Here is a 27,328-nt window from a genome sequence, read left to right on the forward strand (position 1 = left end):
GCTGAAGCTTCGAGGGAAGTCAAAGTTCCTCTCTGAGACAAACCTCAGGGATTCTTGCAGAGTCCTTGTAATACCTGCCATTTGCACCAGTTCCGAAGTTCTGTGGTTGCAGTTGGAGAGGACGTCACCAGTTCTGAAGTTTTGTGGTTGTAGTTGGGGAGGACATATATGAGGTCCACCTCCTTAATGGCCTGCCAGCTATGTTGTAAAACCCCTTGACATCAGTGACTCCATTTAAATTCACATTTCACAGCTCATATCAAGATATAAGACATTTCCATTTTCCTAGAAAGTTCCCCTTGTGCTTCTTCCCAGCTTAACACTAACAGCTCCTCTCACCTCCATTGCTATAGATTAGATTTGTGTGTTTATTATTTTATTTATAATATTTATATATCTAGATAATATTTATATACTGTGTTGTTGTTCAGTTGCTAACTTGTGTCTGACTCTGACCCCCATGGACTGCAGCACGGCAGGTTTCCCTGTCCTTCATTATCTCCTGGAGTTTGCTCAAACTCATGTCCATGGAGTCAGTGATGCCATCCAACCGTCTCATCATCTGTTGCCCCCTTGTCCTCCTGCCCTCAGTCTTTCCCAGTAAGTTGGCTTTTCACACCAGATAGCCAAAGTATTGGAGCTTTAACATCAGCCCTTCCAATTTATATGCTACAGTCATACATAAAAGAATATTTCAAATTAAAATGTACTTTTAAAGAATTTTAATCAAAATTATTTTTATTTAATAATTTTAATAAAGATTATTTTTAATATTTTAAGTTGAAATTTAATATATTTTAAAATAAGACCATGTTTTTATTTTAAAAGTTTAACAGTTTTAATCTGGTCACAGTGCTGGTTCTATCGTGTTCTTTCTGTGAGAGCCAGTGAGCTATACAAGTACATACTTTTCTGGCTGTATACATCAAGAGACAGTTGAAAGTGTGTGGTCAGGGTTGGCAAGAATTTCAGGGCACTGTCCACTCTATAGCCAGCAGCTCTCTGCTGACCATATTCCTCCCTGATGTAAATGACAGTGAGTTGCGCCTGGCCTGGTCCCTGGCATCGGAGGGGGCGGGTCTGGGCAGTGCCCACCAGCTAACCTGTCTCTCTCCTCTCTCCCTACTGTGTCTCCACGGGTCAGTCTCTGCGCATCACCTCATGTGCTGCCCGTGTCCATAAAGCGGCATCCCGTGCTACCTGGCAGAGAGCTCCATCTCGTCTCGTCTCATCTCACCTCGCGGTCCCGGAACTGCCGCAGCATGGCCATCTCATCACGCCTCGCCCTGTGGGAGCAGAAGGAAAGTAGCGCTCAGGGCTCGGGCCGCAGCCCCAGGGGCCAGCCAGACCCTCCAAGGGCGCGTCCGAGCCCTGCTGTCTCAGGCTACCCCCTCCCACCTCAGGCAGAGGTTCTGACGTCCAGAGCTCCCCTGGCGCATGTCCAGGCTCCCTTCCATCGTCCGCCTCAGTTAGCCACGGCGTCTCCAGCCTAGCCAGGCATTAGTGACCATGCCCTTGACTCCTCCCATGGCTGCTGGTCTCTGTCCCTCAGGAGGTGATGGCGGGGGAATGCAGGTAGACCAGCTGTCCCAGCACCATCCTCATGGCAGCTCTGATGGGCACGGGGGTCTGTGTGGGAGAGTGTGGGTGGGAAAGCAGGGGCACCAGAGACAGGGCTGCCGGCTGCCAGGCTTATGCCATGGGGATAGGTTTCTGAGGTCCCTGGTTTCTGTCACCCATGGAACACTAGAAACAGGCTCTTCTTCCCATTGATGGCTCTTTTCCCTGTTGTATTTGTTGTAAGAGTCCATAAAGGGCTGCCTCTTTCTTTTATGCCTGTTATCTCCCCTGTTCCTCGCCCCCACCCTTGTGCACTGATTTGATGAATCGGAGGCTGAAGGGTGGGGTGGTTGAGAAGTGCCTCCCGGCTGCCTCTGCCCCTTGCTTATCTGACGTGGCATAGACTGATGCTGGAGGGAGCGGAGTGACACCTCCCTAGAGCGTGCCTTTCACCATCACAGTGTGGGTGTCAGTGCACGTGGAGAGGCGCAGAGGAAACGTGAGCCCAGCCTCCCGTGTCCCCCGCTTCTCTCCTCCTGGGTGGAGGCCTGCCGTATCTCTGGGCCTCTGCTCTGTCTCTTGGTGTTTCCTGTCTCCTTTAGATTCCTCTTTATCAATGGGGTTGCAGATATCACATCTTTGCCAGCCTCTCAGGGAGGACTTTGATAAGGAGCTTGTTCTAAACCAGTGTGTAGCTCTGCCATAGAATGCATAGAACGGTTGGAGGTTTTCTTTTTTTTTTTCCTTTAAACTCATGAGCAGTCACAGTTATGCTGGATAAAGACAAACCCTTGTCTTTATCCAGTCCCAGGTCTCCATCTCCAAGGTGGCAAGTCTCAGCTGCAATCCAAGTCCAGCCAGCTCTGGCTTGGACCGTGTTTCTGGGGTAAAAGGCAGGCTTTCCGGCCCAGTTCTGGGGAGTCCCTGGCTGCCCAGGTCTTGCTTTAAGGACTGTCAAGAAGTCAGGGCATGGGGTCAGTGGAGTGGGCTATAGCCATAGGGCTGAATCCTTAGATGAACCGTGGCTGCCAGCCCTGCCCTCCCTCACCACACTCCTGGCACAGAAAGTGATTAAGGTGGTGAATTACTTACTCTATTTACCACAAGCTGAGATGGGACCAGAGAGTGTGGATGGTTCCCTGTGACCCGTCCCCTTCTGGAAACCGGAAAAGCTCCTTTTGAAGCAGGTCTTCCCAGAGATGGGGCTGTCCCACGCCGAGGAAGGGTACCAGTGGGCTCCACTGTGCAAATCCATACTATGAGGAAACTGGATCCAGGTGGGAATGGCGCTGCATGGAGCAGCCTCAAGGTTGAGCGTTCCGTTTTCACTTGTTGTCCTGAGGCTTCCCAGGGCTTCGCTAGCTTCTCTGTGGCCTCTCATACGTGGACTTGGTGTCCGCTTGGCCCCCTCCCCAGCTCCGTTCAAGACTCTTAAAGGACAGCTTGCCCCGGCTGGTTCATTCACTGAGCTCTCTCATTCCTTGCTTCTGCCAAACAGATTCGGGAAGAGGACAAGAGCCCCCCACCATCCTCGCCCCCTCCCCTTTTCTCTGTCATCCCAGGGGGCTTCATTAGGCAGCTGGTCCGAGAGACTGAGAAAGAGTCCAAGGAAGCTAGACTGAGGAAAGAGGCAGCTCTTGCCTCTCCGGAACAAGAGGTGAGTGGCCCCGCCAGAAGAGAACCAGGCGACTGCCGGCACCCACCCTCCTGTCCTGGGAGTCTCCTCTTGGGTCACGTGCCACCTTTCTTCCTGCAGTCTCCTCGCTGAGGAGTGTCCTAGCTTTAACATCATCTGTTGAACTCCTATGCATTTGTCAAAACCCAGCTCAGATAGTACATCTCTAGAAAGCTTTCCCATTACCTTCCTCCTTCTGATTTCCACTTCACCCTCTATGCCTGTCTTAATTTTGGTCAGCAGAGTAATTACTTAATCATGTGACTTAATTGACTAAGAATTCCTTGAGAGCAACAACTATCTCATTCGACTCTCTATCTTGAGCAACTCTCATAGAACTTGGCCCATGGTGAACACTCAAAAATTTTTGTTGAGTGAATGAATGAATGGTATCAGTTGATGTATGATGGGGATCACTGACCACTACTTTTGCAGAAAGGGAAAACTAAATATTAGCTAAGGATGTATAGTTTGCTTTCAGATAAGCAGGAAAGATGATCAGTTGATGTTCACCAGTTATTGTTGTATTAGTTGTTAACATACCGAAACCCTTCCATCCCAGGTAGTAAACGGCCATGGGCCCAAGTCCCCCAGGCGCCTTCCAGTGGCCATGCTCACCTGGGTCCCTTCCCCAAGTCCGTCAGAACCACCACAAGCCAGTAATCACAGGGTTGCTGCTTGGCGCAGGAGGGGGCCTCAGGACCCTGCTCCAGATGGCCTCCCTTCTGACTGGCTGGTGTCCACTTGGTCTGAACAGCACTGCTAGATGGAAGCACTAAGCGGATGAGGCGCAGTCCCTGTGCTTCAAGGACTTGCAGATTGATCCCAGTTGGTGGCCAGGGCCACCTCCCTCCTCCCCCAGTTCTTTGGGCCAGGAAACCCTGGCAGGATGGTGAAGCTGGCACCAGGGACGCAGGCTTGGGTTGCAGTGCACTGGAGCATGCCACAGTGTTAGCAGGAAGGGCCTCTCCTTGCGTCTCTGCCATGCCCTCTTGAGGCGGAGTGGATGCTTTGGTGATGGGGCCGAGTGATCTCATGGCCTCAGAGCCTGGAGCTGGCTTGAGCCCAATGGGCAGCCTGGCTCTGCCTCCCACACCCTTTCAGCTATTGCTTGCCTGACTTGTCCCCCATGTGCCTGCCCCTGTCCAACCCCAGGGACTGTGCTGCATCAGGGAAGTCCTGAAGCCACCGAGCTGCTGAAACACCCCTGCCACATCCTCGTGGGGGAAGGTGTCAGGGCAGAGAGACTCTGTTCCCACACCTGCCTGACCAGGTGTAAGTAAGTGGGGGCCAAAGTCAGCCCCCCACAGGCTGCTGTTAACGGTCATGATGAGGGCTACTGTGTTCTGTTTCTCACTCGACAGGACTCACTGTCTGCTCAGGGGCTCACTTGATACCCTGTACAACACGGAGGCAGACGGGATTATACCCACTTATCAGAGGTGGCAACTGAGGTTCAGAGAGGCTAAAGCACTTACTTGCTCAAGGTCATGAGGCCACATGGGGGCAGAGAGAGCCAGAGGCTGTGTGTCTTCTGCTCTGGCAAGCTGCCTGGGAAAGGGCCAGTCTGGGGAGTGAGACGGCTGGTGTGGCAGCCACAGTGGCCTGGCGAGGAAAGGGTTCCAGGAGCCTGTAAGCTGTGTGAGCATTGCTGTGTGCAGGTTAAGAAGCAGAGCTGAGCAGAGGATGGGGACAGGCTGTCACTGCAGGGTGTGGAAGGCGCCTCTGAGCTGATGGACAGGCCTCAGACCACAACAGGTGTCTGGACCATGGGCCAAGACGTTCCTGGGCCTGGAGCAGGGCAGCTTCAGGACATGTTCCTGTGAGGCAGCAGGCCCCGGCTTGCTCCTGCCAGTTTAATTTTCCTGCTCCATCACTAAATAACTCTGGCCCCTCTCCCCTCACCTAGCACTGCTGGTTTTATTTGGTCCCCATAGAGTCCTTGCAGGGAGTCATTAGCGTCCATCACCATTTTGCAGGAATGGAAATGTTTTCCTGGTTTTCCTAAGGCCACCCAGTCACCAAGGGGCAGGAAGAGACAGGAATAACATCCAACAGGAAGAGATCAAATGTCAGAGACCCAGGTTCTAGCTCTGACCCCACCACTCTGTGTGCTCCAGGCTGGATCCCATCCACTCTCTCAGCTTTAGTTTGCCCATCTGTAAAATGGTTGTGCTGTGAGCTTCCTCTCGGCCCCCATGATTCCAGATGTGTTGCTTCCCCCTTAGACTAGGAGGCTGCAGGTGGGATCTGAGGGCCTCGGTGACCAAGAAAATCCACAGGAGGGGAATGCACAGCATGGAGGGGAGGAGGCCAGGAGGGGTTATCTTGTCAGGTGCATCCCTGCATTACTGTCTCCTCTGTGGGGGGTTGGTTTTAAAAATAAAGTACTGACTCACTTTTCGAAACGGTGCAGACAGTGCTGAGATTTGCCAGGTACAACCAATCCCTTTCCAAGATGGTGACCTGCTTGGCCCCAGAAGGTCAGACTGAGCCACCAGGCCATGGGGTCTCAGCCTTCTGTTGCATATTGCAGTCTCCCAGGGGCCCACCACCCAGACCAGCTGCATCAGATCCTCTGGGATTGGAACCAAAGGTCAGAATTATTTTTAAAGCTCCTAGGAGACTCCAGAGAGTCCCAGAAAGACAAGCAAGGTTGTTAAGGCTCAGCAGTTAAGGGCACTGTCTTTACACTCAGAGAGGCCTGTGTGACTTTTGGTTCTGGGTTTGTCTCTTGGGCCACCTAACATCTTTGTGTTTGCTCCCTTATCTGTGGAATGGGGAGAAGTTCAGAACCTGCTTCACTGGCTTCTTTACTGGGTAAGTCAGATATTGCAGGATGGCCATGTAGGGTCCTCCTCAAGGTTGATAGTAACACTGGTCATTATTGTTATGTGTGTTACTATTTTCATTTTACAAAGATGAGGACTGAGACTGTGCTCTGGAGGCGACACCAGTCAGAGCTAGAATGGGATGCAGAATGTGGTCCTGCTGCAAACTTGTATGAGCACACAGAGCTCTGGGGCTTCAGGGTCCATGAGGCCGTTTTTCTGATCCAGGCCTCAGGCACAGACTTGCTGAGGAGGGGGAGTTTGAGCTGGGTGTAGAAGGATGAGTTGCGCATGGATAAGTGGAGACGGGCAAGGGTGTTCCAGGCAGCAGGCCCAATGTGAACAAAAGCATAGAAGCTGGGCAATGTCAGGTGTGGCTGAAACGTGCAGTCGAGCAGGGACAGTGAGACCAGGCAGCAGAGGGGTGGGGGGCTCCTCTTCAACAGCTTCGAATGGCAGATGGCTGTGTTGAATGTCTTTCCTGGAGAGTGGGCAACTGCTAAAATCTTTGACCAGGTTTTAAATGACTGGCAGCAAACTGATGGGATACCAGCTCAGTGGCTGTGGCAGTGCCCAGGGGAGAGAGGGTAGACCTGGGTTTGGGAGAGGAGACTTGGGTGTGGCAGCAGGCACAATCCTGGGCCTGGTTTGGGTGCACAAGGAGGGTGAGAGGCCCAGATTCCCAAGCGCAGGTGTGTGGGAGGCTGGCTCTAGCAGGGTCCAAGGTGGCAGAACACAGACCAGGGCAGGTGTGTGGCCGGGCCTCAGGGTAGAACTGCCCCTGCTGGCTCCTCCTGCAGAGGCCACACTGGCCCTGGAGCTGTTCTGGCCACAGACAGGCTGGCTGGAGGTGGGTGGGATGGGCAGGGCTGGTGTCACAGGGCACTAGAAAGATGTAGGGGAGGAACAGGTAGTGGAGACCCCTGGGTGTCGGGTACCCAGGTGTCTCGGCCAACCAAGAGTGGAGGACCTTAGGCCCAAAGCAGGACCCTCACCTGGTGCAGAAGGACCAGTAGCAGCAGCTCGTTTCGTTCAGTTCTCTGAAATTTCCACATCTTGGCATGCAGAAAATCTGGAGGGTCAGGTGGTATCTGCCTGCACTGAGAGGAAACCAATTCTCAGAGGGGATAGGTGATGTCATCCAGGGTCACTCAGCTGGAGAGCTTCAGAGCCAGGACTAGGACAGGTCCTCTGATGACAGGCTCCACGTCCTTTCCCATCCCGCCCTGGCCCACTAGGAAGAATCGGGTGTGGCAATAGAGCAATGGCACCAGCATCCGTGGCAGCAGCCAGAGTGGCTCCTTTGCTGAGGACGTGGTAGGTGCTGGGCTCAGTTTCCACACGTTACCCTGAGGCCGCCCACCCACCCTGAGAGGCCAGTACGCCTCTCATTTCATTGGTAAGGAAACTGGCTCAGAGAGGGAAAGTAATTTACCTGAGGCCGCACAGCTAGCTAGTGGCAGAGTTTGGAGTGAATTTGGGTCTGTTGGGCTCCAGAGTCCACTTTCCTTTCATAATGTCACTTGGCCTTCAAGTTCTGAGCCAAGGTCTAGGATGTAGGATTTTGAGGTTTGGCTCATTGCCCCTCGGTGCTTGAGGGTATGTGAGGGAATGAATGGCTGGGTGATTAAAGAAGTGAATGAATGAGTGAATGACAAAGCTGTCTGGTCAGCACGCGGCTGAGAATGGTTGTGGTGTCTCTTTTAGATCCCAGAGGTTTCTGCTGGCCAGCCCAGCACTGGCACCAAGCCTGGGAGCCAGAATGCCCAGTCAGGCTCTCCCCCGAGTGCAGACGTTCTGGGCAGGAAGGATGAGGAGGCCGGGACCAAGGACCCTGTGCTGATGACCATCAATGGCGAGAAGCCCCAAGAGTCAGGCCCCAGTGGGACACCTGGCAAAAAAAGCCTGCCCTTCAAGAGAGGGGTGAGGAGGGGTGACGTGTTGTTGATGGTGGCCAAGCTGGACCCGGACTCAGCCAAGCCAGAGCAGAGGACCCAGCCCCGCGATGCCCCTACTTCCAAGACCCCACCCCCAGCCACGGATCCTGGAGGGGGAAAAAAAGGGGGACACCCCAGGGACTTCTCGTGGCCCCCAGGCCAGCACCACAGATACACCTCCGAAGGCTGAGAAGATGCAGACTGGGGGCCTTGGGGACCCAGGAACTGTGCTGCCGATGAAAGGGGAGCAGGATCAAGGCACAGTGGGAAAAGGGGGTGAGGCCCCCCAGACCAAAGGGGTGAAAAGGGGGGAGCTCCAGGGCAAAGAGGGGTTGGGTGATGGGGGTCAACCAGGGACAGCGGAGAAGGGGGCAGGGGATCCCCCAAACAAGGGGGCAAAGGGGAGTCTCTCCAAGGATGTAGCAGGTGAAGGGAAGTGGGCTGGGGCCCAAGTCCCGGTGAGAAGATGGGGAAGTTCCCTGGGCAGAAGGGGCAAGTGGGACAGTCCCCAGCGTAAGAAGGACAAAGAAGGTCCACTCCTGAGTAAGGCAGACAAGACGGAAGAACCTCAGACCAAGGTGGAGAAGACAGGCAAAGTGCCGGGGAAGGCGGGGGAGGCTCCCAGAGCCGTGGACAAGGCAGGTGAGCCTCAGAGCAGGACTGGGAAGGCAGGGGAGCCCCGGGGCAAGATGGAAAAGATGGGGCCACCTCAGAGCGCCTCTGAAGAAGTGAGTAAAGCCGAGGGTAAGGCAGAGAAGGATGATAAAGCCCCCAAGGAGGTGGATGCACGTGGGGATACCCCGACAACAGCTGGTAAGGAGGACCAGCCTGAGAGCAGAGGACAGAAAGCAGAGGAGCCCCGCCCCAGGGCAGGCAATGGGGCCGGGGCCCTGGAGATGGAGCTGGGAGGACCCGGGAAGCCTGCTCTGGACACGGAGAGCCAAGAGGGGCGTGGAGGAGGCCAGAGCGGAGTCTCAGAGCAGGTGAGGGGGCTGCGGGGGGCGGGGAGGCACAGGCCAGAGAAGGGGGACGGGAAAGGCTTGTCCCTGGGGGTGGACAAGGTGGGGACCAGAGATGGACAGGAGTGGAGGGGTGGCCAGCCCAGGGGAGGGGCCAGGCGTGTCACTCTCGACCCACAGGGGTCTGGACGTCCCACAGGGGAAACTGACCTGTCCCGAGGTGAAATTCTCCACAGAGTGAGGCAGTGTCCCAACTATGAGAGGTGTCCCCTTGCCACTGAGCTTACAAGGTCACAAGATAGTTCTTCGAGCTGTGTAAATGGCAGATTGCTCAAAATGCAGATTCCCAGGCCCCGCCTTCGCGCTTCCCTTTCCGAAAGCTAGGTTGTGGCCGTGGCCTCTGCATTTAAATAAGCACCCCCACTTGCACTGGGGGATTCTGATTTAGCTGGTCCCAGGCATACTATGAGAAATGCCCATGTAAGGGGTCTGCCCCTCGAATGGGGCGGGGGAGGGTGCATCCCCTTGCGCTAATTTATGTGACCTTTGCCCCCAGGCTCCTGAAGACAGATGGTATGAGGCAGAGAAGGTCTGGCTGGTTCAGAAGGACGGATTCACTCTTGGTAATTAGGGGTGTTAGCACGTCTGGGGTCTGAGTCTCCCTCTCACGCCCCCAGTGCTGGTAGCTGCATGTGCCAGGTCCTGATCACAATGTGGGGACTGAGGGGAAGGGAGGGGTCAGGGGCAGCCAGGACTAGGATGCGGAGACATGGCTTTGGAGCGGGACTAGTTGGGTGTCATTTCACTCTCAGCAGCTGGTCTGTTGGGTGCTATTTTCAAAGGCGTTTGTGCTTTGGTAATTAGTTATTTAGCTAATTCATTAAAGCAACAAGCATTGTTTGGCTTCTGCAGTGTTGTGTCTGGAACCTAGTGCAGGTGGATCTCATGTCGTGGACCCACCTTTGTCGATTACTTGTGGCTGGTGACCAGACTCTACTGAGAAGTGATTCTGAGTCCGTTCAGAACACGGCTGGGAGGAGTGATTGATTAGTGATGTCTGGAGGGCTCTTGCGGGAGGAGCGGCAGCCCGTATACCATTATTTGCCATCCCGTGTCTAGGTATGCGGTGGACAGTGTGCCCAGCCGTCTGGCTGCCAACTCTGTGCCTGTGCCAGCTGATAGAAGCCCCAGATGAGTCAGACCCAGCCTGTCAGACCCACACCTCCACGGGTTTGGGGTCACAATTCAGCACCTCCCTGTAAATAGGCCCCCAAGGAAGAGGATGACACCCATTTCCCCTGTGTCCCAGGTCTTCTCTCCCGCGCCTGGCCTGACTCAGCAGCTCACAACCTCTCTCTTCTCATGTTTTTTCCTTTCCCCTCCCCCTGTCCCACCTCCATCTTCTTTCTTCCCCTCTTTCCCTGTTCTCCCCAACCCCCCTCGCTGTACCCGTCCACCGCTGGGGTGTCTTCCAGCAACGGTGCTGAAGCCAGACGAGGGAACAGCGGACCTGCCGGCAGGAAGGGTGCGACTGTGCGTTGACGCCGACAGTAGCGTCTCCGAGGTGGACGAGGAGCACGTTCACCGGGTGAGCCCCCGGCCCGCCCTGCCTGCCCCACCCGCCTTCCCCCACTGCGAGAGAGTCCCTCGCTTGACTGCCCCAATACCTCCGCTCGGTGCCCTGGGGGGGCTGTAGGGAAGCTCACTGTTGAACTCACTGCTCTGCTAGAGCCGTCCTGTTAAGGCTTCCTTGCTCTGTCCCATGGTGCCCCTTTGTGAGGACACGTTAAGAGAGATGTTTGTCAGATCTTGGGCCTGGGAATTCTTCTGCTGGAGAAAGTGATTGTTTTCCTTTATATGGACTTCGGTATGCTTCCTCCTTCACCCTGGCTGCCAGGAGACTCAGAGCCAAATTTGCAGCTTGCCGTTAGCCATGGCATAGGTTCCAGTGGCCTGCCTTTTGGGTATCAGCCTTTAGTTTGGTTCTTCTTTTTTGGTTGTTTTGCATAATTTTTGCACTGCACCATGAATCTGTGAGGATAAGTCAGAATCTAGTGAAAGAAGTAAAAGGTCTTGTCCTGATGCTTTCCACCCTTCACATCTACTACCTGAGGAGGAGCGTCTTCCAGGAGTTCTCCCTGGGGCTCATTCACCTTCACCCTTCTCCTCTCCTCCTCTGCCCGCCTCAGGCCCGCTCCTCCCACCAGTGCTGGGAGTTTGCAGAGGGCCAGTGTCCTCAGGGAAAAAAAAAAAACTGACTCAACAAAAGACCAGGGCTGACCCAAATCACAAAGCATTAGGCCCAGGAAACTCCCTGGAGCCAGAAACAGTGCTAGAAAGCTTTTCAAACGGATGCCCCAAGGAGAGGCTGCAGTCACTCCTTGCTTCTGGAAGGGTCTAGGTGTCGTATTTCCAACTGATGAGTGTGTGGCGGGCTGTCAGAGAAATGGGGCAGTCAGGGCATTGGCCTTTGTCCTAAGCATCCTCGAGCACACGCAGAGCTCCCTGATGACGCAGAAGGGAAGGAAGCAGCAGAGGACACGTCCTCCGGGCACACCCGCCTTTCTGTGTCTGAGAGACAGAAGGCACGTGAATCTTGCTGCGTGTCCTCAGAGCGTCTCCCCTCCTGGTGCCCTGAGTGCAGGGAGGCAGGCCCAGTGTGGGGAGGGGCGGCTGCCAGTTGCACAGAGCGCGGGAGAAGCGGTGCTGCTGTTTCATCTGTAGGTTTTGTCGCTCTCTGCGGAGTCCTCAGCGCACCGTTGGCCAGGAACCGGGTCACCCAGGCGTGCATGGGGTCAGGGGTGGTGGTGGTCGTGGTGGTGTGGGGGCCCAGGAGGCCAGAGGACGCTCTCTGTGATGGTTTGCAGGCCAACCCCCCGGAGCTGGACCAGGCTGAGGACCTGGCCTGCCTGGTCAGTGTCAATGAGTCCAGTGTCCTGAACACGCTTCTACACCGCTACCAGGCTCAGCTACCTCACACCCACGCCGGGCCCGACCTGATCTTCCTCCAGCCCCAAGGGCTCATGGCGCCCTCTGCCGGCAAGGTGAGGGGGCCCCAGGGGTGGGGCAGGGCCGGGCCAAGGTCCTTCTGCGTCTCGGGAGCAGAGCCCCCAGAGCCCCTGCAAGCCTGTCTGAGCAGTATCCTGCAGACGTGGCTGCCGGGGCGTCAGAGCATCAGGGAGCCTTGGGGACCACATGGTCCCCCCTCCTTAGAGGGGAAGAGAACGGATACAAACAGCAACAGGAGCGCGAGAGACAGTAACAGCGGGAGAGAGCCTACTGGATGGTGTCGGGCCTGTCAGACTCTGCTTCGGGCAGCTTTGCATGTCATCTCAGCCAGCCCTCAGGGCCACGAGAGGAGGGGGGCCAGGACTAGTCCTTTCCACGGATAGGAAGCTGGGCCAGCTCCAGACTCAGGCTTGGAGCTGGAGGAGCTGGGGTGAAACCCACGTGACTGGGCCCTCTGTGCTCTGAAGCCCAGGCCGGACCCTCGGGAGTCCCAGACACCGCATGAACAGGGAAACTCAAGCCTCCGTTCTGCTTGTATTCGTTTCTACACCCTGTGGAGTGTAGAAACGGTCGGTTCGTTGTCGAGACCCCAGTCATAGCGAGAGGACTCTCGGCGCCACCTTGTGGAGGGGCCTGCAGCTGCAACCCCGTCATTTGCGCCCCATCCCCTCAGCATTCTGGCCTGGAGAATTCCATGGGCTGTGTAGTCTGCGGGTTCACAGAGTCGGACACGACTGAGGGACTTGCCCTTGCACTTCACTTCACCCTCAGTTCACCTGGTTGCTCCTGTCTGAGATACTGATGGAGGGTCCCGTGTGCGAAGGCGGGCAGATCAACCCGCCTTTGTGGAGCTTGTCCTCGTGGGGAAGACAGGTCCATCGTGACGAAGAGAAGTGCGTGGAGGAGATTATAGGAGGTAGGAACGGCTGGTGCCAGGTCTCACATGGGGTCGAAGTGACTCTGCTCCTGCTCTGAGCCTGGTGGAGATTTTCAGCAGAACAGTGACATGTAGTGTGACTTATGCTAGGAAAGGATCCTCTTGGCCGTGGGGTGGAGGTGAGAGGTGGGCAGAAGTGGGAGCAGAGATCCACTGGAGGTCAGAATCTCATCTGGGCTCCATTCGGAGGGCTTGTTGGTCCGTGGGGGTTAGGCCTCTAGGATTCCTGCTAATGCACCTCAGTGCTTTGGAAAGGTCATGACATCTCTTATCTGTCAACTGGGGATGAGAAGCTGCATCTTGCCCTCGGAGTCCCACAGGACAAAGCCATCTGTAGCCTCTGAATGATGCTGAGTCCATTAAAGAGCGGGCAGTAGCCTGAACCCCCTCCCCAAGGCTTCTCTTCTCTAGGACTCCCTTCGCGCCCCCTCTAGGTCACCCTCCCAGCCCCTCCCCGACCTGGCTGTTCTGGCCAAGGGCCATGCGTGCACCCGCTCTCCCTTGCTGGGCAGGCCATGCTCCAAGCCTTCTGAGAAGCTGAGCTCTGGCTCCGTAGGAACCCCCAGGAGAGGGGTCTGTTTCAGGTCCCTCCTCTGCAAGTTCAGTTCTCTCAGTTCTCAGCTGTCCTGGATTGTGGCATCCTTTACTCTGGCTGGGTCAAAGAGCCTCATAATGCAGGCATTAGGACCCACCCTGGTAGGAGGAACTTGAGTCCTGTGAGCCCCGGCTAAGCCCCTGTAACTGCTGGGCTGGGGCTGGGCCCCGCGCAGGTCACCCTGCCTCCCACACCTTCTGCTCCTTGGCTGGGTCTCGGCTGGTTCCTCAAGTGGCCACCAGGTGGCAGCAGAGACCCGCAGGAGGGGACTGGGGCCACCTTGAAGATGGGCTGGGTGGGGTCTGGGCAGGGCTAGGGGCCTTTCTCGCTGGGGGTCTGGGCCCACCCAGCAGCTGGGAGCTGGGTGTATGCGTGGGGGGTGCAGGCCTCTGTTGGAGTGAGTTGCTGTGACTGTGGGGTGTAGATGGGCACACCTGTGTACAGAGGCCTCTGCTGCTGTTGGGTGTGTGTGCCCTTGCCCATGCGCATGTGCGAGCATGTGAGGGTACGTGTGTGTCTGCAGGATCCTCCCTTCTCCCCTGCAGGCCTGAGAGGGCTGGCGTTGGGACAGCCTGGGCCTTGATGTTTCCACGGTGGGAGGTGGCTTGGGGCTCAGACCCTGAGGCCCTTTGCCTGCCTGTGCCCTCGGGCCGTGCCCAGCCAGCGTGAGGGGCGTGTCTTCCTTTGCCAGCTTTGGGGTCCTGCTGAGCCTTTTGCTTTGTGTCAGAATGGGGCTCATCACTGTTCCTGGGGGTCTTGGGCTGTAAAGGCCAACAATGCACTGGGGGCCCAGGTTTGGGGGAGGGCTGCCCCACTGGGGTTTGTGCCCCTGGTCCTGCCAGGCCACTGGGGAGGGTGGGTGGGGACTTACTGGTCCACTGGTCACCCAGTGAGCATCCTGGGCCTCCAGTGCTTCTTCTGGCCAGGCCTGGTCCCCTGCTCCCTTCGATGCCTTTTCACTGCCCTTGCTATCTCTGCTTCTGTCTTCCATTCTCCCTGAAAACCATGCTAAGCAGACGTTTCTCAAGGTCACCAGTGATCTCCATGCTGCTCCGTGGTCAGTTCCCTGGTGTCCCCTGACCTGACCCTCAGTGCAGTTCAGGGGCTGGTCCCCCCTCCTCCTGCCGCCACTCCCTTCCTTAGCTCCCAGACTCTGCTCTCCTGGTTTTCCTCTCGTCCACCGGCCCTCCCTCTCAGCCTCCTTGCTGCTACTGCTGCTAAGTCGCTTCAGTCATGTCCGACTCTGTGCACCCCCATAGACGGCAGCCCACCAGGCTCCGCCGTCCCTGGGATTCTCCAGGCAAGAATACTGGAGTGGGTCGCCATTCCCTTCTCCAGTGCATGAAAGTGAAAAGGGAAAGTGAAGTCCTTCAGTTGTGTCTGACTCTTCGCTACCCCATGGACTGCAGCCTACCAGGCTCCTCTGTCCATGGGATTTTTCAGGCAAGAGGACTGGAGTGGGGTGCCATTGCCTTCTCTCTCAGCCTCCTTAGCTGGTCCCTGATCTCTTCAGGTCAGCTCCCTCCCCACACCTCTTCTCTCTCCCTCTTTAAAGGCCCATTTCCTTGGTGATCTCATCCAGGCTCATGGCTTTAAAATAACTCCCATTCAGTATAATTTAATTAGTTGGTTTGTTTATCACCTATGTTCTCCCAAATGAAAGCAAATTCTATAGGCAGGGCTTTTTTATATATGAAAATGTGTTTGTAAAGGTATAATTTACATACAGTTAAAGTCACCTCTTTTAACGTTTAGTTCTGTAGGTTTTTGACAAACACAATTGTGTAATTGCCTCCACCCATCAATTATAGGAAGTTCCATCACCCCTAGAAGTTTTCTACACCCTTGTGGCTATCCCCTCCCCCATGCCCTGCCCTCGGGCAGCCACTGTGATCTGTTCCTTTGTCCCTTTTCCCTAGTTTTGCCTTTTCTGAAAAGTCGTCTAAATGGACTCGTACGACATGTAACCTTTCGAATTGGCTTCTTCCACTTAGCACAATGCACACAATGCCCACATTTGAAATTCACTCATATTGTTGCAGCTCTGAGCTGTTGGTCCTTTTATTCTATTGTATAGCTTTGTTTATCCATTCAGAGGGGAACCCGCTGTCCCAGTTTCCCTGGGCTGGAGTGGTTTTCCTGGGACACGGGACTTCTGAGACTAAAACTAGGGTGATCGGCTGCCTTATTGGCTCTTTAGTTGAAGGACATTTGCATTGTTTCCAGGTTTTGTGTGTGTGTGTGATTTTGAATACAGTCAGTGTAGTCGGTGACAGAGAGAGGGCTTTTGGTGACAATGGGTGTTCGTTTGCTGTGGGCAAATCCCCAGGCACGGGGCTTGCCCTGCTGTGTGGTGCACATCTCACTGGGGAAGAAGTCACGAAGCTGTTCTCCAGATAGGCCTTATCGTGGAGCTTTCCCACCGGCATTGTGGGGAGCTCCAGTTGTCCTGCCTCTTCGCCAGAACTTGGTAGAGAGTGTCAAAAAAAAAGTTAAAAACCTGTTTTTAGCTATTTTAACAGGTGTATAACGGTATCTCCTCATATTTGGCAGTGTGTGTATATACTCAGTGGCCCAGTCGTGTCTGACTCTCTGCGACCCCGTGGACTGCAGCCCACCAGGCTCCTCTGTCTATGGAATTCTCCACTGGAGTGGATTGCCGTTTCTTTCTCCAGGCAATCTTCCCGACCCAGGGATCGTACCCACATCTCTTGCATCTCCTGCATTGGTAGATAGATTCTTTACCACTGGTGCCAGCAGGAAGCCCCACGGTGGGCAAAGATTTCCTTTGTTTGTTTAGAGGAATGTTGTGTCCGCATTGCCTGCTATATAGTAGACATTCAATGAACATTTTGTTTTTGAGTGAAGAATGAGTGGATGGATGAACGAAGAAGTGGAAGCAGCTTCAGGTATCATCGAAATCTGTTATGGCAAATACTTAGGACATGTACCACCATCTCCCCAGACCCCATTCTGTTTCCATGGCAGGCATCAGTAATCAGTCGGGCCATTTATCCAGCTGCTTTGTTCAGGCAGGTACAATCCAGTGATTTGCATAGTAGCAAGTGAGATGAACCCCACAAGCTAACGCAGCTCTAGTTCAGCTCTAGTTCAGGCCTCTCATTAGTTAAGAGCAGGCCCAGGCTCAGTTCAGGGTCCGAGACTATGCATGGACTCACAGGGGACCAGTGGTGGGACTCGACCTTCACACTGGACTCTCCCCAGAAAAACGCACAGCTTCTCTGTTAAGTCTGGAGTGGGACGGGAGCAGGAACGCGGATCTGGGCTCAATGCTGGTCGTGGAGTGCTTCCTGGGCTCTGGCTTGGTGGGAAGGCTGATGCCTGTGATCTTCCCACAGGTGCCCAGGAACCGCTGGGACGGCCTGCCTGCCCACGTCAGCTCTCTGGCCCAGCGGGCGTACTGGGCTCTGCTGAGCCAGCGGAGAGACCAGAGCATCGTGACCCTGGGCCGGAGCGGTGCTGGCAAGACCACCTGCTGCGAGCAGGTCCTGGAGCACCTGGTGGGGATGGCGGGCAGCGTGGATGGCAGTGTCTCAGGTATAGCGGTCACCAGGTGACATGCAGCCAGGACGTGGGGGGGCCGTAGGAAGAGGGAAGGGAGAGTTGGAGGAGGCGCTGGGTGGCCCTTTCTTACATCCAGTCAGCCAGCCTTCGCTGGGTGCTGGCTTCCAGGCAGCGCCACCCCTGGTCTGCTAAGGTGCTTCTGTGTGAATTAGAAGCTAGACCTTCCTCCAGGTACCCACTGCCATCTGCAGCTCAGTCATCAACGCCCGGTCATTGTTGGAACCAAGCACTCAACGGCCACGTCCTGGGCCAGCATCCTGATAACTGTGCAAGCCTATGAGTGTGTGATACAAATGCTGTACCCTCTGACGTGGGGTCCCTGTGCAGTGCACGGCCTGCTGGACTCTGCAGAGGACCTGGCGAGTAAAGATGGGGCAGGGCTTGTGCGCAGGAGGAGCCGATGGCCAGAAGGGAGGCTCAGCGGCACGTCTGTGCCCGACTCCAGTGCCCTGTGCCACGAGGTGGTGGAGCAGCGTCAGGGGGGAGAAGGAAGGGTCACGGCGGGGGGCGGGCGGCTGCCTTGAGGAAATGATGTGTGAGCTGGCCCTTACAGAGAGAGTGTCAGTCGATAATAATAATTCAGTATTGGTAGTGATCGTAGTGAGTGCTTGCTGAGGACTCGTGAGCCAGACTCCATTCCAAACAGGTTAACTTATTCATTATTTAAAACAGCCCTGTAAAGAAAATATCATTATTATTTGAATTTTATAAAGGAGTCCAGTAAAATGCAGAGAGGTTAACCAGCTTGCCTAGACCACATGGCTCATACACCCTAGTGCCAGTATTCAAAGCCAGGCAGGCTGGCTCCAGAGCTGTTACCCCTGGGCCAGAGTTCTCAACCTACTGTTGCCCCTTTGAGGGCTTTTTAGATGTTACTTCTGCTAATCACCTCCCACCATGAAAGTTTAATGCCGGAGGTTCACCATCCGGCGGCGGTGGCGGCGGTGGCGGCGGTGGCGGGTGGGTGTGGGTGGGTGGGTGGGTGGGTGTGTGGGGGTGCGGGTGTGGGTGTGTGGGGGTGTGGGTGTGTGGGTGTGTGGGTGTGCGTGTGGGTGTGTGGATGTGTGTGTGTGTGCTCTATACATAAGAAAGGAAAACCCGCACCTTCTGCCCTCTTGAGGGCAGTATTCACCCTGCTGAGAATATATGGCCCAAGCAATACTGCTTTTCTTAGTATAATAGCAAACATAATACTAACAGCACCCCCTTTGGAGCCTGTTCTAAGCACTTTACATTATTAAATCTTTTAGTCTTCATGATAACCGCATGAGGAAGGGAGGCACTTACCCATCTTATAGATGGGGTGTCTGAGACACAGGAAGGTTAATTTGCTCCAAACCAGGGAGACCCCGTAGGCACACCTGCCTAACCGTGGTGTTATCCTGCTTTTCCCCGGGACTGTGCCAGGGCTTTATCGAGCACCTGCTCTGCATCTGGCGCAGGTCAGAAGCTGGGCATCCAGCCGGGAGAGGCACCAGTCTTGGCCCTTGCAGAATGCAGGTCTGCCGAAAGTGTGTGTGGGTTGGAGGGTGGGAGTCAGGCTAGGCTATATGCAGGTGCCTGGCACGGCACCTGGCACAGAGAGGAACTTAGGAAATAGCTGTGGGAAGACTGCAGGGCTTTTCAAACCTGCTGAGCGCCCTGGCCTCCTCCTAAACTCCACCAGGCCCAGGAGGCCTGGGACAGCCCTTGTCGCTCAGATGGCATCAGTCTGGGGTCTGTGCATCTCCCTGTCTTGACTCAGCCTCGCTCCCCTGCACTTCTGCTCCCAGCACAGGGCCAGCCCCGCAGTGAAATGGGCGTGGTTTAGGGCTGATCTGGGGAGGTGGCAGCGGTCCCACTGGGGCCTGAGGCCAGAATGGGGTCCTGTGAGAGGCGGGGGTGGCAGCGCCTGGGCCATGGGTAATGCCCCACCCATGTCCCTGCAGTGGAGAAGATTCGAGCGGCCTTCACTGTCCTCCGGGCCTTCGGCTCCGTGTCCACCGGCCACAGCCGCAGTGCCACCCGGTTCGCCATGGTGATGTCACTGGACTTTAACGCCACAGGCCGAGTCACGGCTGCCCAGCTCCAGGTGAGGCCTCTGGGTGGGAGAGGGAGGGAGTCTCCAGAGCTGCAGGGTCCCCAGCCCCACTCAGCAGGGTCCATGCCTCCAGCTGGGACCCTGGAATGTGTCTAAATGGTCATCGCTCCCCAGGCCGTGGCCAGCTCCTCCCCACCTCTTTCAGTGCCCCCATATCCCGTCCCGGAGCAAACTGGCCTGTCTGCATCTTGGAGTATCAGGGAGATGAAATATTCATGAGTAAATACATAATTCAGCCACTCATTAGTTGGGTCTTAAAAGTGAAATTAAACAGACTCTCTCTAGCCTTCCGCAGCAGCTCGTGTGTGACAAGCACATGGCCTGTTTGTTCCCATCTCCAAAATCGCCTGCCCCCTCCCCTTCCTCCCTGCAAACATTCTATTTGAACAGAAAATAGGATTAGGTTATTAGAAGGGTTGTTTGTATGTGGAACTGGGATAATATCCAGACTCGCTGGTGCCAAATAAATCCCCTTTCTGAACTGGCCCTGGAATTCTCGCATTCATCACCATTTTGGTCGAGTTATTACAGGCTTCCGTTACATAAGAGTATGTTGGAGGGTGGCTCTTATGTATGTTAATTGTGATTACCTTTGGATTCCTTAATCAGAATGAGTTCCTTAATCAAAGAGCATTTGTTAATTCCCTACGTGGAATCTGAATCAAAAAGACCAAGGCCCGGATGTTCCGATTCGGAGGTGTCCAGTCAAGTTGGGGCCTGAAATGTTGCCTCAAACAGTTGAGTGGTTCTGGGTGGGGCAGCTTAGTGGCCCCGTGGTGACCAGGTGTCTGTCCTGTCCTTGGCAGACGATGCTTTTGGAGAAGAGCCGCGTGGCCCGGCAGCCGGAAGGGGAAGGCAATTTTGAGGTTTTCTCCCAGATGCTAGCTGGGTTGGACCTGGATCTCAGGTGAGCAACTGGGCTGGGTGGGGCCAGCCGAGGCCAGTGAGACAGAGGGTGTTGGCTCTCCCGGGGCCCGGCCCCAGCTCTGCCCAGAGCTGAGCGGAGCCCAGTGGTAAGGAACCTGACCTCTGATTCCAGCTGCCTGGGACTGCTCCTGGCCTGGGAAACCTGGTCAGGTGCCATCTGCTCTGAACTGTGGTTTCTTCCTCTGTAAAGTGGAAGCAGTACCTTGTAGGATTAAGTGAGATAATTCACGTACGCCTCTTTATCCATGCTGGGGTGTGGAGGATGTCTGCTCTGGTGCTGGTATTTCGGTACAGGCTCTGACAGAAGCATGGGAGGTGGGTGAGGAACAGCAGACCCCAAACCTTGCAGAGGTTCCTCAACTCTGTGAGAGCCCTGGCTGCACCTGAGGTATCTCAGGGCAAGGAGGCCCCAGGTGAGAAGCCAGGAGCCTCATCTCGGAGGGCCTCCTGAGGGAGGTGGCGCGGGGAGTCCTCTCTGCCCCTCCCTGACTCCTGGGCGTCCTTGGGCACGTGGCTCCCTGTCTCTGAGCCTCGGTCTCCTCACCTGTAGAGAGAAGGAGCAAAGCTCCCATGAGGCTTGAGGCGTTGCTTACCCCAGGCCAGGTTTGCCTCTGTGTCCCCATTATTTGTCTCCTGCCTTCCTCCCTGATTTGAGGGAGCAGCTCCACCTGTCCTGAGCCTCCTGATAAGGCCAGAGGGACACTTGTACCCTTCAGAGAGATGAGAGAGGAAGCTCTCAGTTCTCAGAACAGGGTAACTAAGGAGTAAGGAAGCTTCTGGAAGGCCTTTCCTTAGGAAGGGCCCAGTGAGGCCAGCAAGTGAGGAATATCTGGGCAGTGGGGCCCAGGCCCTAGGCCAGCTCTGGGGCCACCTGGGGCATTGTATGGAGCCCCATGCCATGATGACTGCCTACTCTCCCAGACCATCAGTGTGGGCGGGCCCTTCCTCACTTCTGGTCCCTTCTGTTTCCAGGACAGACCTGTACCTGCACCAGATGGCAGACAGCAACTCCTTTGGCATGGGCCTATGGCCCAAGGTAAGGAGGAGGCCCCCCTGGGTGTGATGGGCCTGTGGCCCAAGGTAAGGAGGAGGCCCCCCTGGGTGTGATGGGCCTGTGGCCCAAGGTAAGGAGGAGGCCCCCCTGGGTGTGATGGGCCTGCGGCCCAAGGTAAGGCAGAGGCCCCGCTGGGTGTGAGTGCTCTTGTGTTCCCCTGAGCAAGGAGTCCCTCTGCCACTGGGGTGCAGAGTTGGCCAGGGCTGGTCACATGGGGGAGGCAGGACTGCCTTTGTGGGGTCTGGGCTTGTCGGGGAAATGAGTCTTGTACAAATAATAGGAACCAAGAGATGATCCGTGTAGAGCTAAGAGTGTGGGCTCTGGGACAGGCTGTCTAGATTCAAACCCCAGCTCTGACACTTACTGGATGTATGACCTCAGGCATGGGCCCTAGCCTCTCTGGACATCTGTCTCCTCTTTGGTAAATGATGATGGAAGTGGTATCTCCTCATGGACCTGTTGTGAGGATTAAAGGAAAGGATGTGCACAAAGCACCTAGCCCTGAGCTTGGGTTACATCAGTTAGAGGTGGTTCTCTTAGGAAATATTGTTAATACTGTTTAGTGTGGGAAGGGGCAGTCAGAGATGGCTTCCTGGAAGATGGGGCCTATGACCAGGGCCTGGAGAGGTGGTATTCAGTTGTTTAAGAAAGAAGATTATTCACTTGTTTTATTTACGTTTTTATATTTTAAAAATGATTTTCAGCCACCTCCCACCCCTACACTCCTGCTGTCACTCCCTGCGTCATGCCTGTGCTAAATGCTGGGATTATGGTCCTCATCTGTGAGTTTTCACTCGGTCAGGAGGAGCAACTTGGGAATTAATGCAGTCATGGTCATGTGAGATAAGAATATTCCAGAGTCTGTACGAGATTCCCTGTAACAGAGGATAGTTGTAAGCTACTTGGCCTCAGTCAGGGAAGGCTTCTTAGCCAAGGGGACATCTGACCTGTGTTTTGAAGGATGAGTAGTTCACCAGGTGGAGGGGAGTGATCATTTCTATTCCAAAGCTTTTTTCCAAATATACATGTTGGGGAAACAAAGGGTGCTGGAATAATTGGGCATCCTCATGCAAAAAAAAACAGAATTGCAATCTACCATATAGAAAAATTAACCAAAGTGGATGCTGAGCCCAAATGTAAAACATAAAGCTGTAACATTTAGAAAACAGGAGGAAATTTTCTGTAACTGCATTGAGTGGAGACTTCATAGGTATGACATTAAAAGTACAGCCCCCGAGAGAACAAGTGGATGAACTGCACTACGTTGAAATTAAGAACTTTTGCTCTTTGAGTGTCACTGTTGATACGAAGATACAAGCTGCAGACTAGGAGGAAACACTTGCAGATCACATATATGATGAAGTCTCTGAATCCAGAATATATAAATGACTCTCAGAACTCATCAATAAAACAACCTGACCAAAAAGATGGGCAGAAGACTTTCAACATAGTTTTACCAAAGAAGACTACACAGATGGCAGATAAGCATGTACAATATACATTAGTCATTAAAGAAATTTAAAACCACGATGAAATACCACTACATGATACATAGAGTGCCTACACTTGAAAAGATGGAGCGTAACGTGTGCTGGTGAGAGTCTGGGGTGACTGCAGCTCTCCTGAGCTTGCAGGTGGGAGTGGAAGGTGGCCTCTTGCCATCTTGGCAGACCATCTCTTACGAAGTTTAGCGTCCAGCTCCCACGTGGTGTGCCAGTCTACTCATGGGTGTTCATGCAGGAGAGTGGACGTGCACACCCACTTTCTCACATGAGTGCATTAGCAGTTTTATTTGTGATAGCCCAAACCCAGAAACTATCCGAAATGTCTATTAACAGATGAATGGGTGAATTCACTGTGGAATATCCATAAAGATAGTATGCTCCTCAATAATGAAGTACTGATCAAAATTAACTGTGCTGAGTGAAAAATCTCGGATGAAAGAGTGCAGCTGTATGATCTCATTTATGTGAAACTCTGGGAAGTGCAGATGAACCTGCCGTGGCAGCAGGCAGGTCAGTGGTTGCCTGGGGATTGGGTGAGGGCAGGAGAGGGGAGAAAGGGTCATATGAAAGGGAACTTTCGGGGCTGAGGGGCGTGTCCATTTTCTTTAGCACCGATGCTTTCGTTTGTGCGTGTGTCAAAGCTTATCACGTTGTACTTAAAGATGAGCGGTTTGTTTTTGTCAGTCACACTTCTGTAAGGCACGCGCTCTCTCTATCCCTCTCTCTGCTGGGTTCTGTCTGCAGAGTTACTGACTAAGCAGGCCTGGTACTGTCTGCAGAGTTACTGACTAAGCAGGCCTGGGCTGGGACCTAAGAGTCTATATTCCTCACAAGTCCCCAGGTGACGCTGAAGCTGGGGGTCCAGGGACCCACTTTGAGAACCACTGTCAGCAAGTCTGTCCGACAGTGGGTGGAGTGAGGTGGAGTGGGGCGATGCGGCCCCCCCAGCCTCACCTTGCTGCCACCGCCCCTGCCTCAAGGGGGCCTGCAGTATGTTCTTCATTCAGGCCCCTTCTCCCCCTGGTTGGGGGGCGCGGGGAGCTCAGATCCTACCCTGGGTGGCAGCGGGTGCGTGGCTGCCCCAGTGCTGGGCTTCCTCTAATGAGTTTGGGCCAATCGCATGCGTTTGAACCAGCAAGAGCGTGGTGGTTTGTTTTCTTGGTTTTGAGGATGGAAAGGGCTCAAGCCAGGCCCCCGTGATCCTCCCAGCCTGACCTGTTTGCTCACAGTGCGCACACAGGAATGGGCGCAGCGTGAGCCCATATCAAGGAGGCGTTTGAAGTGGTTTTCTTTTTTCTGTTTCTGGGGGTAGTTTTTTTAGACCAGTTGATCTGTGGGAACTTGTAGGGTAGTTCTTTGTTCTCGTCCTGCTACCTGGCAGGTACGGAGAGAGTGTTTTCTTTGTTCTCTAAGAGCAAAAATAGAATCTGGAAGCTCGTTGGTCTTTGATACAAGCCTGGGCTCATTTTCTGGGATCAGGCCATCCAGGTATCATCTCAGTAAAGGAATTTGGTGCTCAGGAAATGCCCCCAGAAGTGAGAGCTGCTACGTCACCCTGAAGCCCCTAAAGTCACCAGAGTCAGCAAATAGAAATGCAGAATGCCTGCACGTATTCATCTTGTAACTGATGTGGGATGGCAGTGATTGTAGTTATTAGCACTGTACTCACCGTACGCTGGAAATGTCCTGGGAGGGTAGATCTGCAGCGATCTCACCACACGCCAAGAAACGGTGACTGTGAGGTGGTGGAGGCATGCGTTAACTTCACTGTGGCAACGACTTCACAACCTGTACATGCATCACACCCTCATATCGCACACCTGGAAACAGACCGTGCTCATTTGTCAGTTATGACTCACAAAAGCTGGAAGCACTACAGGATGGCCAGGTAAATTAGAGTTTCAGAGAAACATTGATTTTTCTTTTTAACTCGTGTCCTGAATGTTGGACGGGCAGTCCTGGAGGATTGAAGTCATATCAGAGAAGGCTGCCTGGAGGAGGTGAGCATGAGCTGATCTTGTACTGAGAGAGAGAAGTGAGTCGGGTGCAGGGAGGCCAGCCTTCCTGAGCCCCTGATGCAGAGGTGACGGTGGGCGAGAGGCAGGCAGGCGGTAGAGTGCAGGGTGAGCATGTGAGATGGGGGGCTGTCAGCTGGAGCAGGGCCCGGGGGGAGCGGCCCCCTGGGGCTGCTTCTGTTCACAGACTGCCAGCTTCCCCTCCCAGCCCCGTGCAGTGCCACCCACCCCACCCCGCCCCCACCACCGCCCACCACATCTCAGCTCTGAAATGGAACTTGTTTGAGATCTGCTGGGGCACCAGGACACATTTGAAATCACAAAGCTTTCATATTATTTTCTTCTTCTCTGTAATTTATTTTTCCACAACCTAGGCTGATTTTTAAAAAAATAAGCACCGGCAGCAGCAGTCATCATCATCATAATAATAGTAATAATCCTGGCCTCCCAGCAGTTTGCTTCTGGCTGTCAGCAGCCAGGCTTCGGCCCACGGCACATTTATTTTTTATGACCCAGGCATCAACTGTGGAGGAATGTGCTCCAGACAGAAGGTTGGGGACTGTGGTGCTCCTGCCAGGGGCTCTGCCCGGAGCTTTCTCTTACTTAATCCTCATAAGGCCCCTTTGACACAAGGGATTATGATCACATCTGTTTTTCAGGAGTAACCAGGCTCAGAGAGGTGAAGCTACTTGCCCAAGGGCACATAGCTTTTAAGTGGCAGAGGCAGGGCTGGAATCCAGGTTGCCATCGTTGTTGTTCAGTCACTGAGTCAGGTCTGACTGTGCAACCCTACGGACTGCAATGGGCCAGGCTTCCCTGTCCTTCACTATCTCCCGGAATTTGCTCAAGTTCATGCCTGTTGAATCCAGGTTGGCCTGACTCCAAACTGGCACTCGTGTGTCCCATGACATCGCCTCAGATCTGTTCCCTTGCTGAAGGCCGTGTGTGTTCTGGGATGTGACCTGCTGTGCACCCCTGAGCCACTTCTCCTCTGTCAGCTTCAGTTTCTCCCTTGTGGAGTGGGTAGGGCAGCACCCAGCTCCTGGGTCTGCTCCTAGGGTTGGGACTCAATAGAGAATCTAAAATGTGGTGACTCTGCCCGTCCCCATCATGTGGCCTTGGGCACGTGTCTCACCCTCTCTGAGCCTCAGTTTCCTCCTCTGACAGTTGGAGAGACTGAGGCTGCCTGGCAGGGTAAAAGCTCCTAGGGCAGCCCTTCTCTCCTCCCTCCTTACATGTGCTTTCGGCACCTGGAGAGGACGCAGACTCGGCAGTGTTGAGATACCAGGAGCCCCGGCTGGACGGACCCATCCTGCCCTCCCTGTGGTCTCCGTCAGGTTCACCCCCTGTTCAGGCACCGATGTTTCTTTTGCAGATGAAGTGAGGCTGTGTTCAGTGTTTCCCTCCAGAGCCGCTCCGGATCCAGGGGTGGAGGGGTGGGGACCCTCCTGGGTTGGTGGGCTGTGGAGACACGGGGGAGCCCACCCTGGCCCTGGAGGAGGGCGTGCGGTGTATACCCCCGTGAAGCGAGGGGGACCCAGGCTCCACCCGGTGCTTGTCCCCAGGGGACTGAGTTGCAGGCTCTCAGGGCCTCCCCCAGAGAGCAGCGCCCGGCTGCAGACCTCGGGTCCCCGCTGCCCCAGGCCCCGTGAGAGAGGCCTGCACGTCCATCTTCGGGGTACTTGGCGCCCAGCACGCCCTGTCCTCCACCATGCCCTTCCGCTAGGACACCTTGCCTCCCCACCCAGCACCCACTTCTCCCAACTGATTCTGTTTGCTCTGTTCACCACTTCTTTCCAACGTCGGCTCTGCACCTCTCCCCAGGCCCAGCACCCACCCTGTGCCGTCGTCTGCCTGTCTCCACTCCTTGGACCAGGAGCCCCCCAGGACAGGCCACGGCGATCTGCCTGCTGGGGCTGCTGGACAGCAGTGGAGGAGGCATCCCTGGAAGACTGGACAGCCTGGGCAAAGGCGTGGGCTTGAGCCTGGGATTTATGGAGCACCACTGTGTGCTGGACACCATGCTGGTGCTTTACCAGGCCCTCGTTTAGTCCTCACAGTGACCTAGGAGCAGGGTTGGCAGTTGTTTCCGTCCACGTGGTGGAAACTGAGCCTGCAATGCAAGGGCAAGAGGCTGTGCTGCCACGCTTCTGGGGCACAGAGCTGGGGGCGTGTGCCATTCTGTCTGCTCCCAGGTCTGGGTCTGGCCTTGGCATGGTCAGAGCCTCCCGGTGCTCTCAGCATAGCCTGGCTGAATGTGCAGAGAACATCTTGGCTTTTATTCTTCTAAGTGACACGCCATCTTGGGTTGACCTTGAGTCTGATTGCATCGGACAAACCCTGGGCACCTTCTGAGTTGGCTTTAATTTTTTTTACTGATTTTTCTCTCTCCATTTGAGCCATACGGTCAAGTGTACAAAAGCACTAATTTTCAGTGTACCACTCAGCTATGGTTATATCCTTACACACAGCTGCAACCCCACCCTGGATCACCATCTAAAACATTCCTCATTCCAGCAAAGGCTCCCTGGAGCCCCCACTGGGTCAGAACCATCCTTCCCACCCACCTCATCCTCCTGACTTCTCTTCTCAGAGGGCTGTGCTGCCCGCTTTTGGCTTTCACGTGAACAGACTCACAGGTGGCGTGGCATTTTGTATG

At 54.7% G+C, this 27,328-nt stretch overlaps 1 protein-coding gene across 1 annotated transcript in view; it reads left to right on the forward strand.

Annotated features, from left to right (window-relative positions):
- MYO18B (myosin XVIIIB) overlaps nucleotides 1-27,328 on the forward strand; it is a 239,396-nt gene that overhangs the window by 12,538 nt on the left and 199,530 nt on the right. Inside the window, 11 exon segments of the mRNA XM_052654574.1 lie at nucleotides 1,145-1,310; nucleotides 3,059-3,217; nucleotides 7,774-8,121; nucleotides 8,123-8,986; nucleotides 9,519-9,585; nucleotides 10,438-10,550; nucleotides 11,830-12,006; nucleotides 16,863-17,061; nucleotides 19,017-19,159; nucleotides 19,975-20,075; nucleotides 21,068-21,131. Of these exon segments, the coding sequence (XP_052510534.1) occupies nucleotides 1,263-1,310; nucleotides 3,059-3,217; nucleotides 7,774-8,121; nucleotides 8,123-8,986; nucleotides 9,519-9,585; nucleotides 10,438-10,550; nucleotides 11,830-12,006; nucleotides 16,863-17,061; nucleotides 19,017-19,159; nucleotides 19,975-20,075; nucleotides 21,068-21,131 (2,283 nt within the window). The 5' untranslated portion in view covers nucleotides 1,145-1,262.

This window comes from Budorcas taxicolor, chromosome 17, assembly GCF_023091745.1.
Source record: "Budorcas taxicolor isolate Tak-1 chromosome 17, Takin1.1, whole genome shotgun sequence".
Classification (NCBI taxonomy): domain Eukaryota; kingdom Metazoa; phylum Chordata; class Mammalia; order Artiodactyla; family Bovidae; genus Budorcas; species Budorcas taxicolor.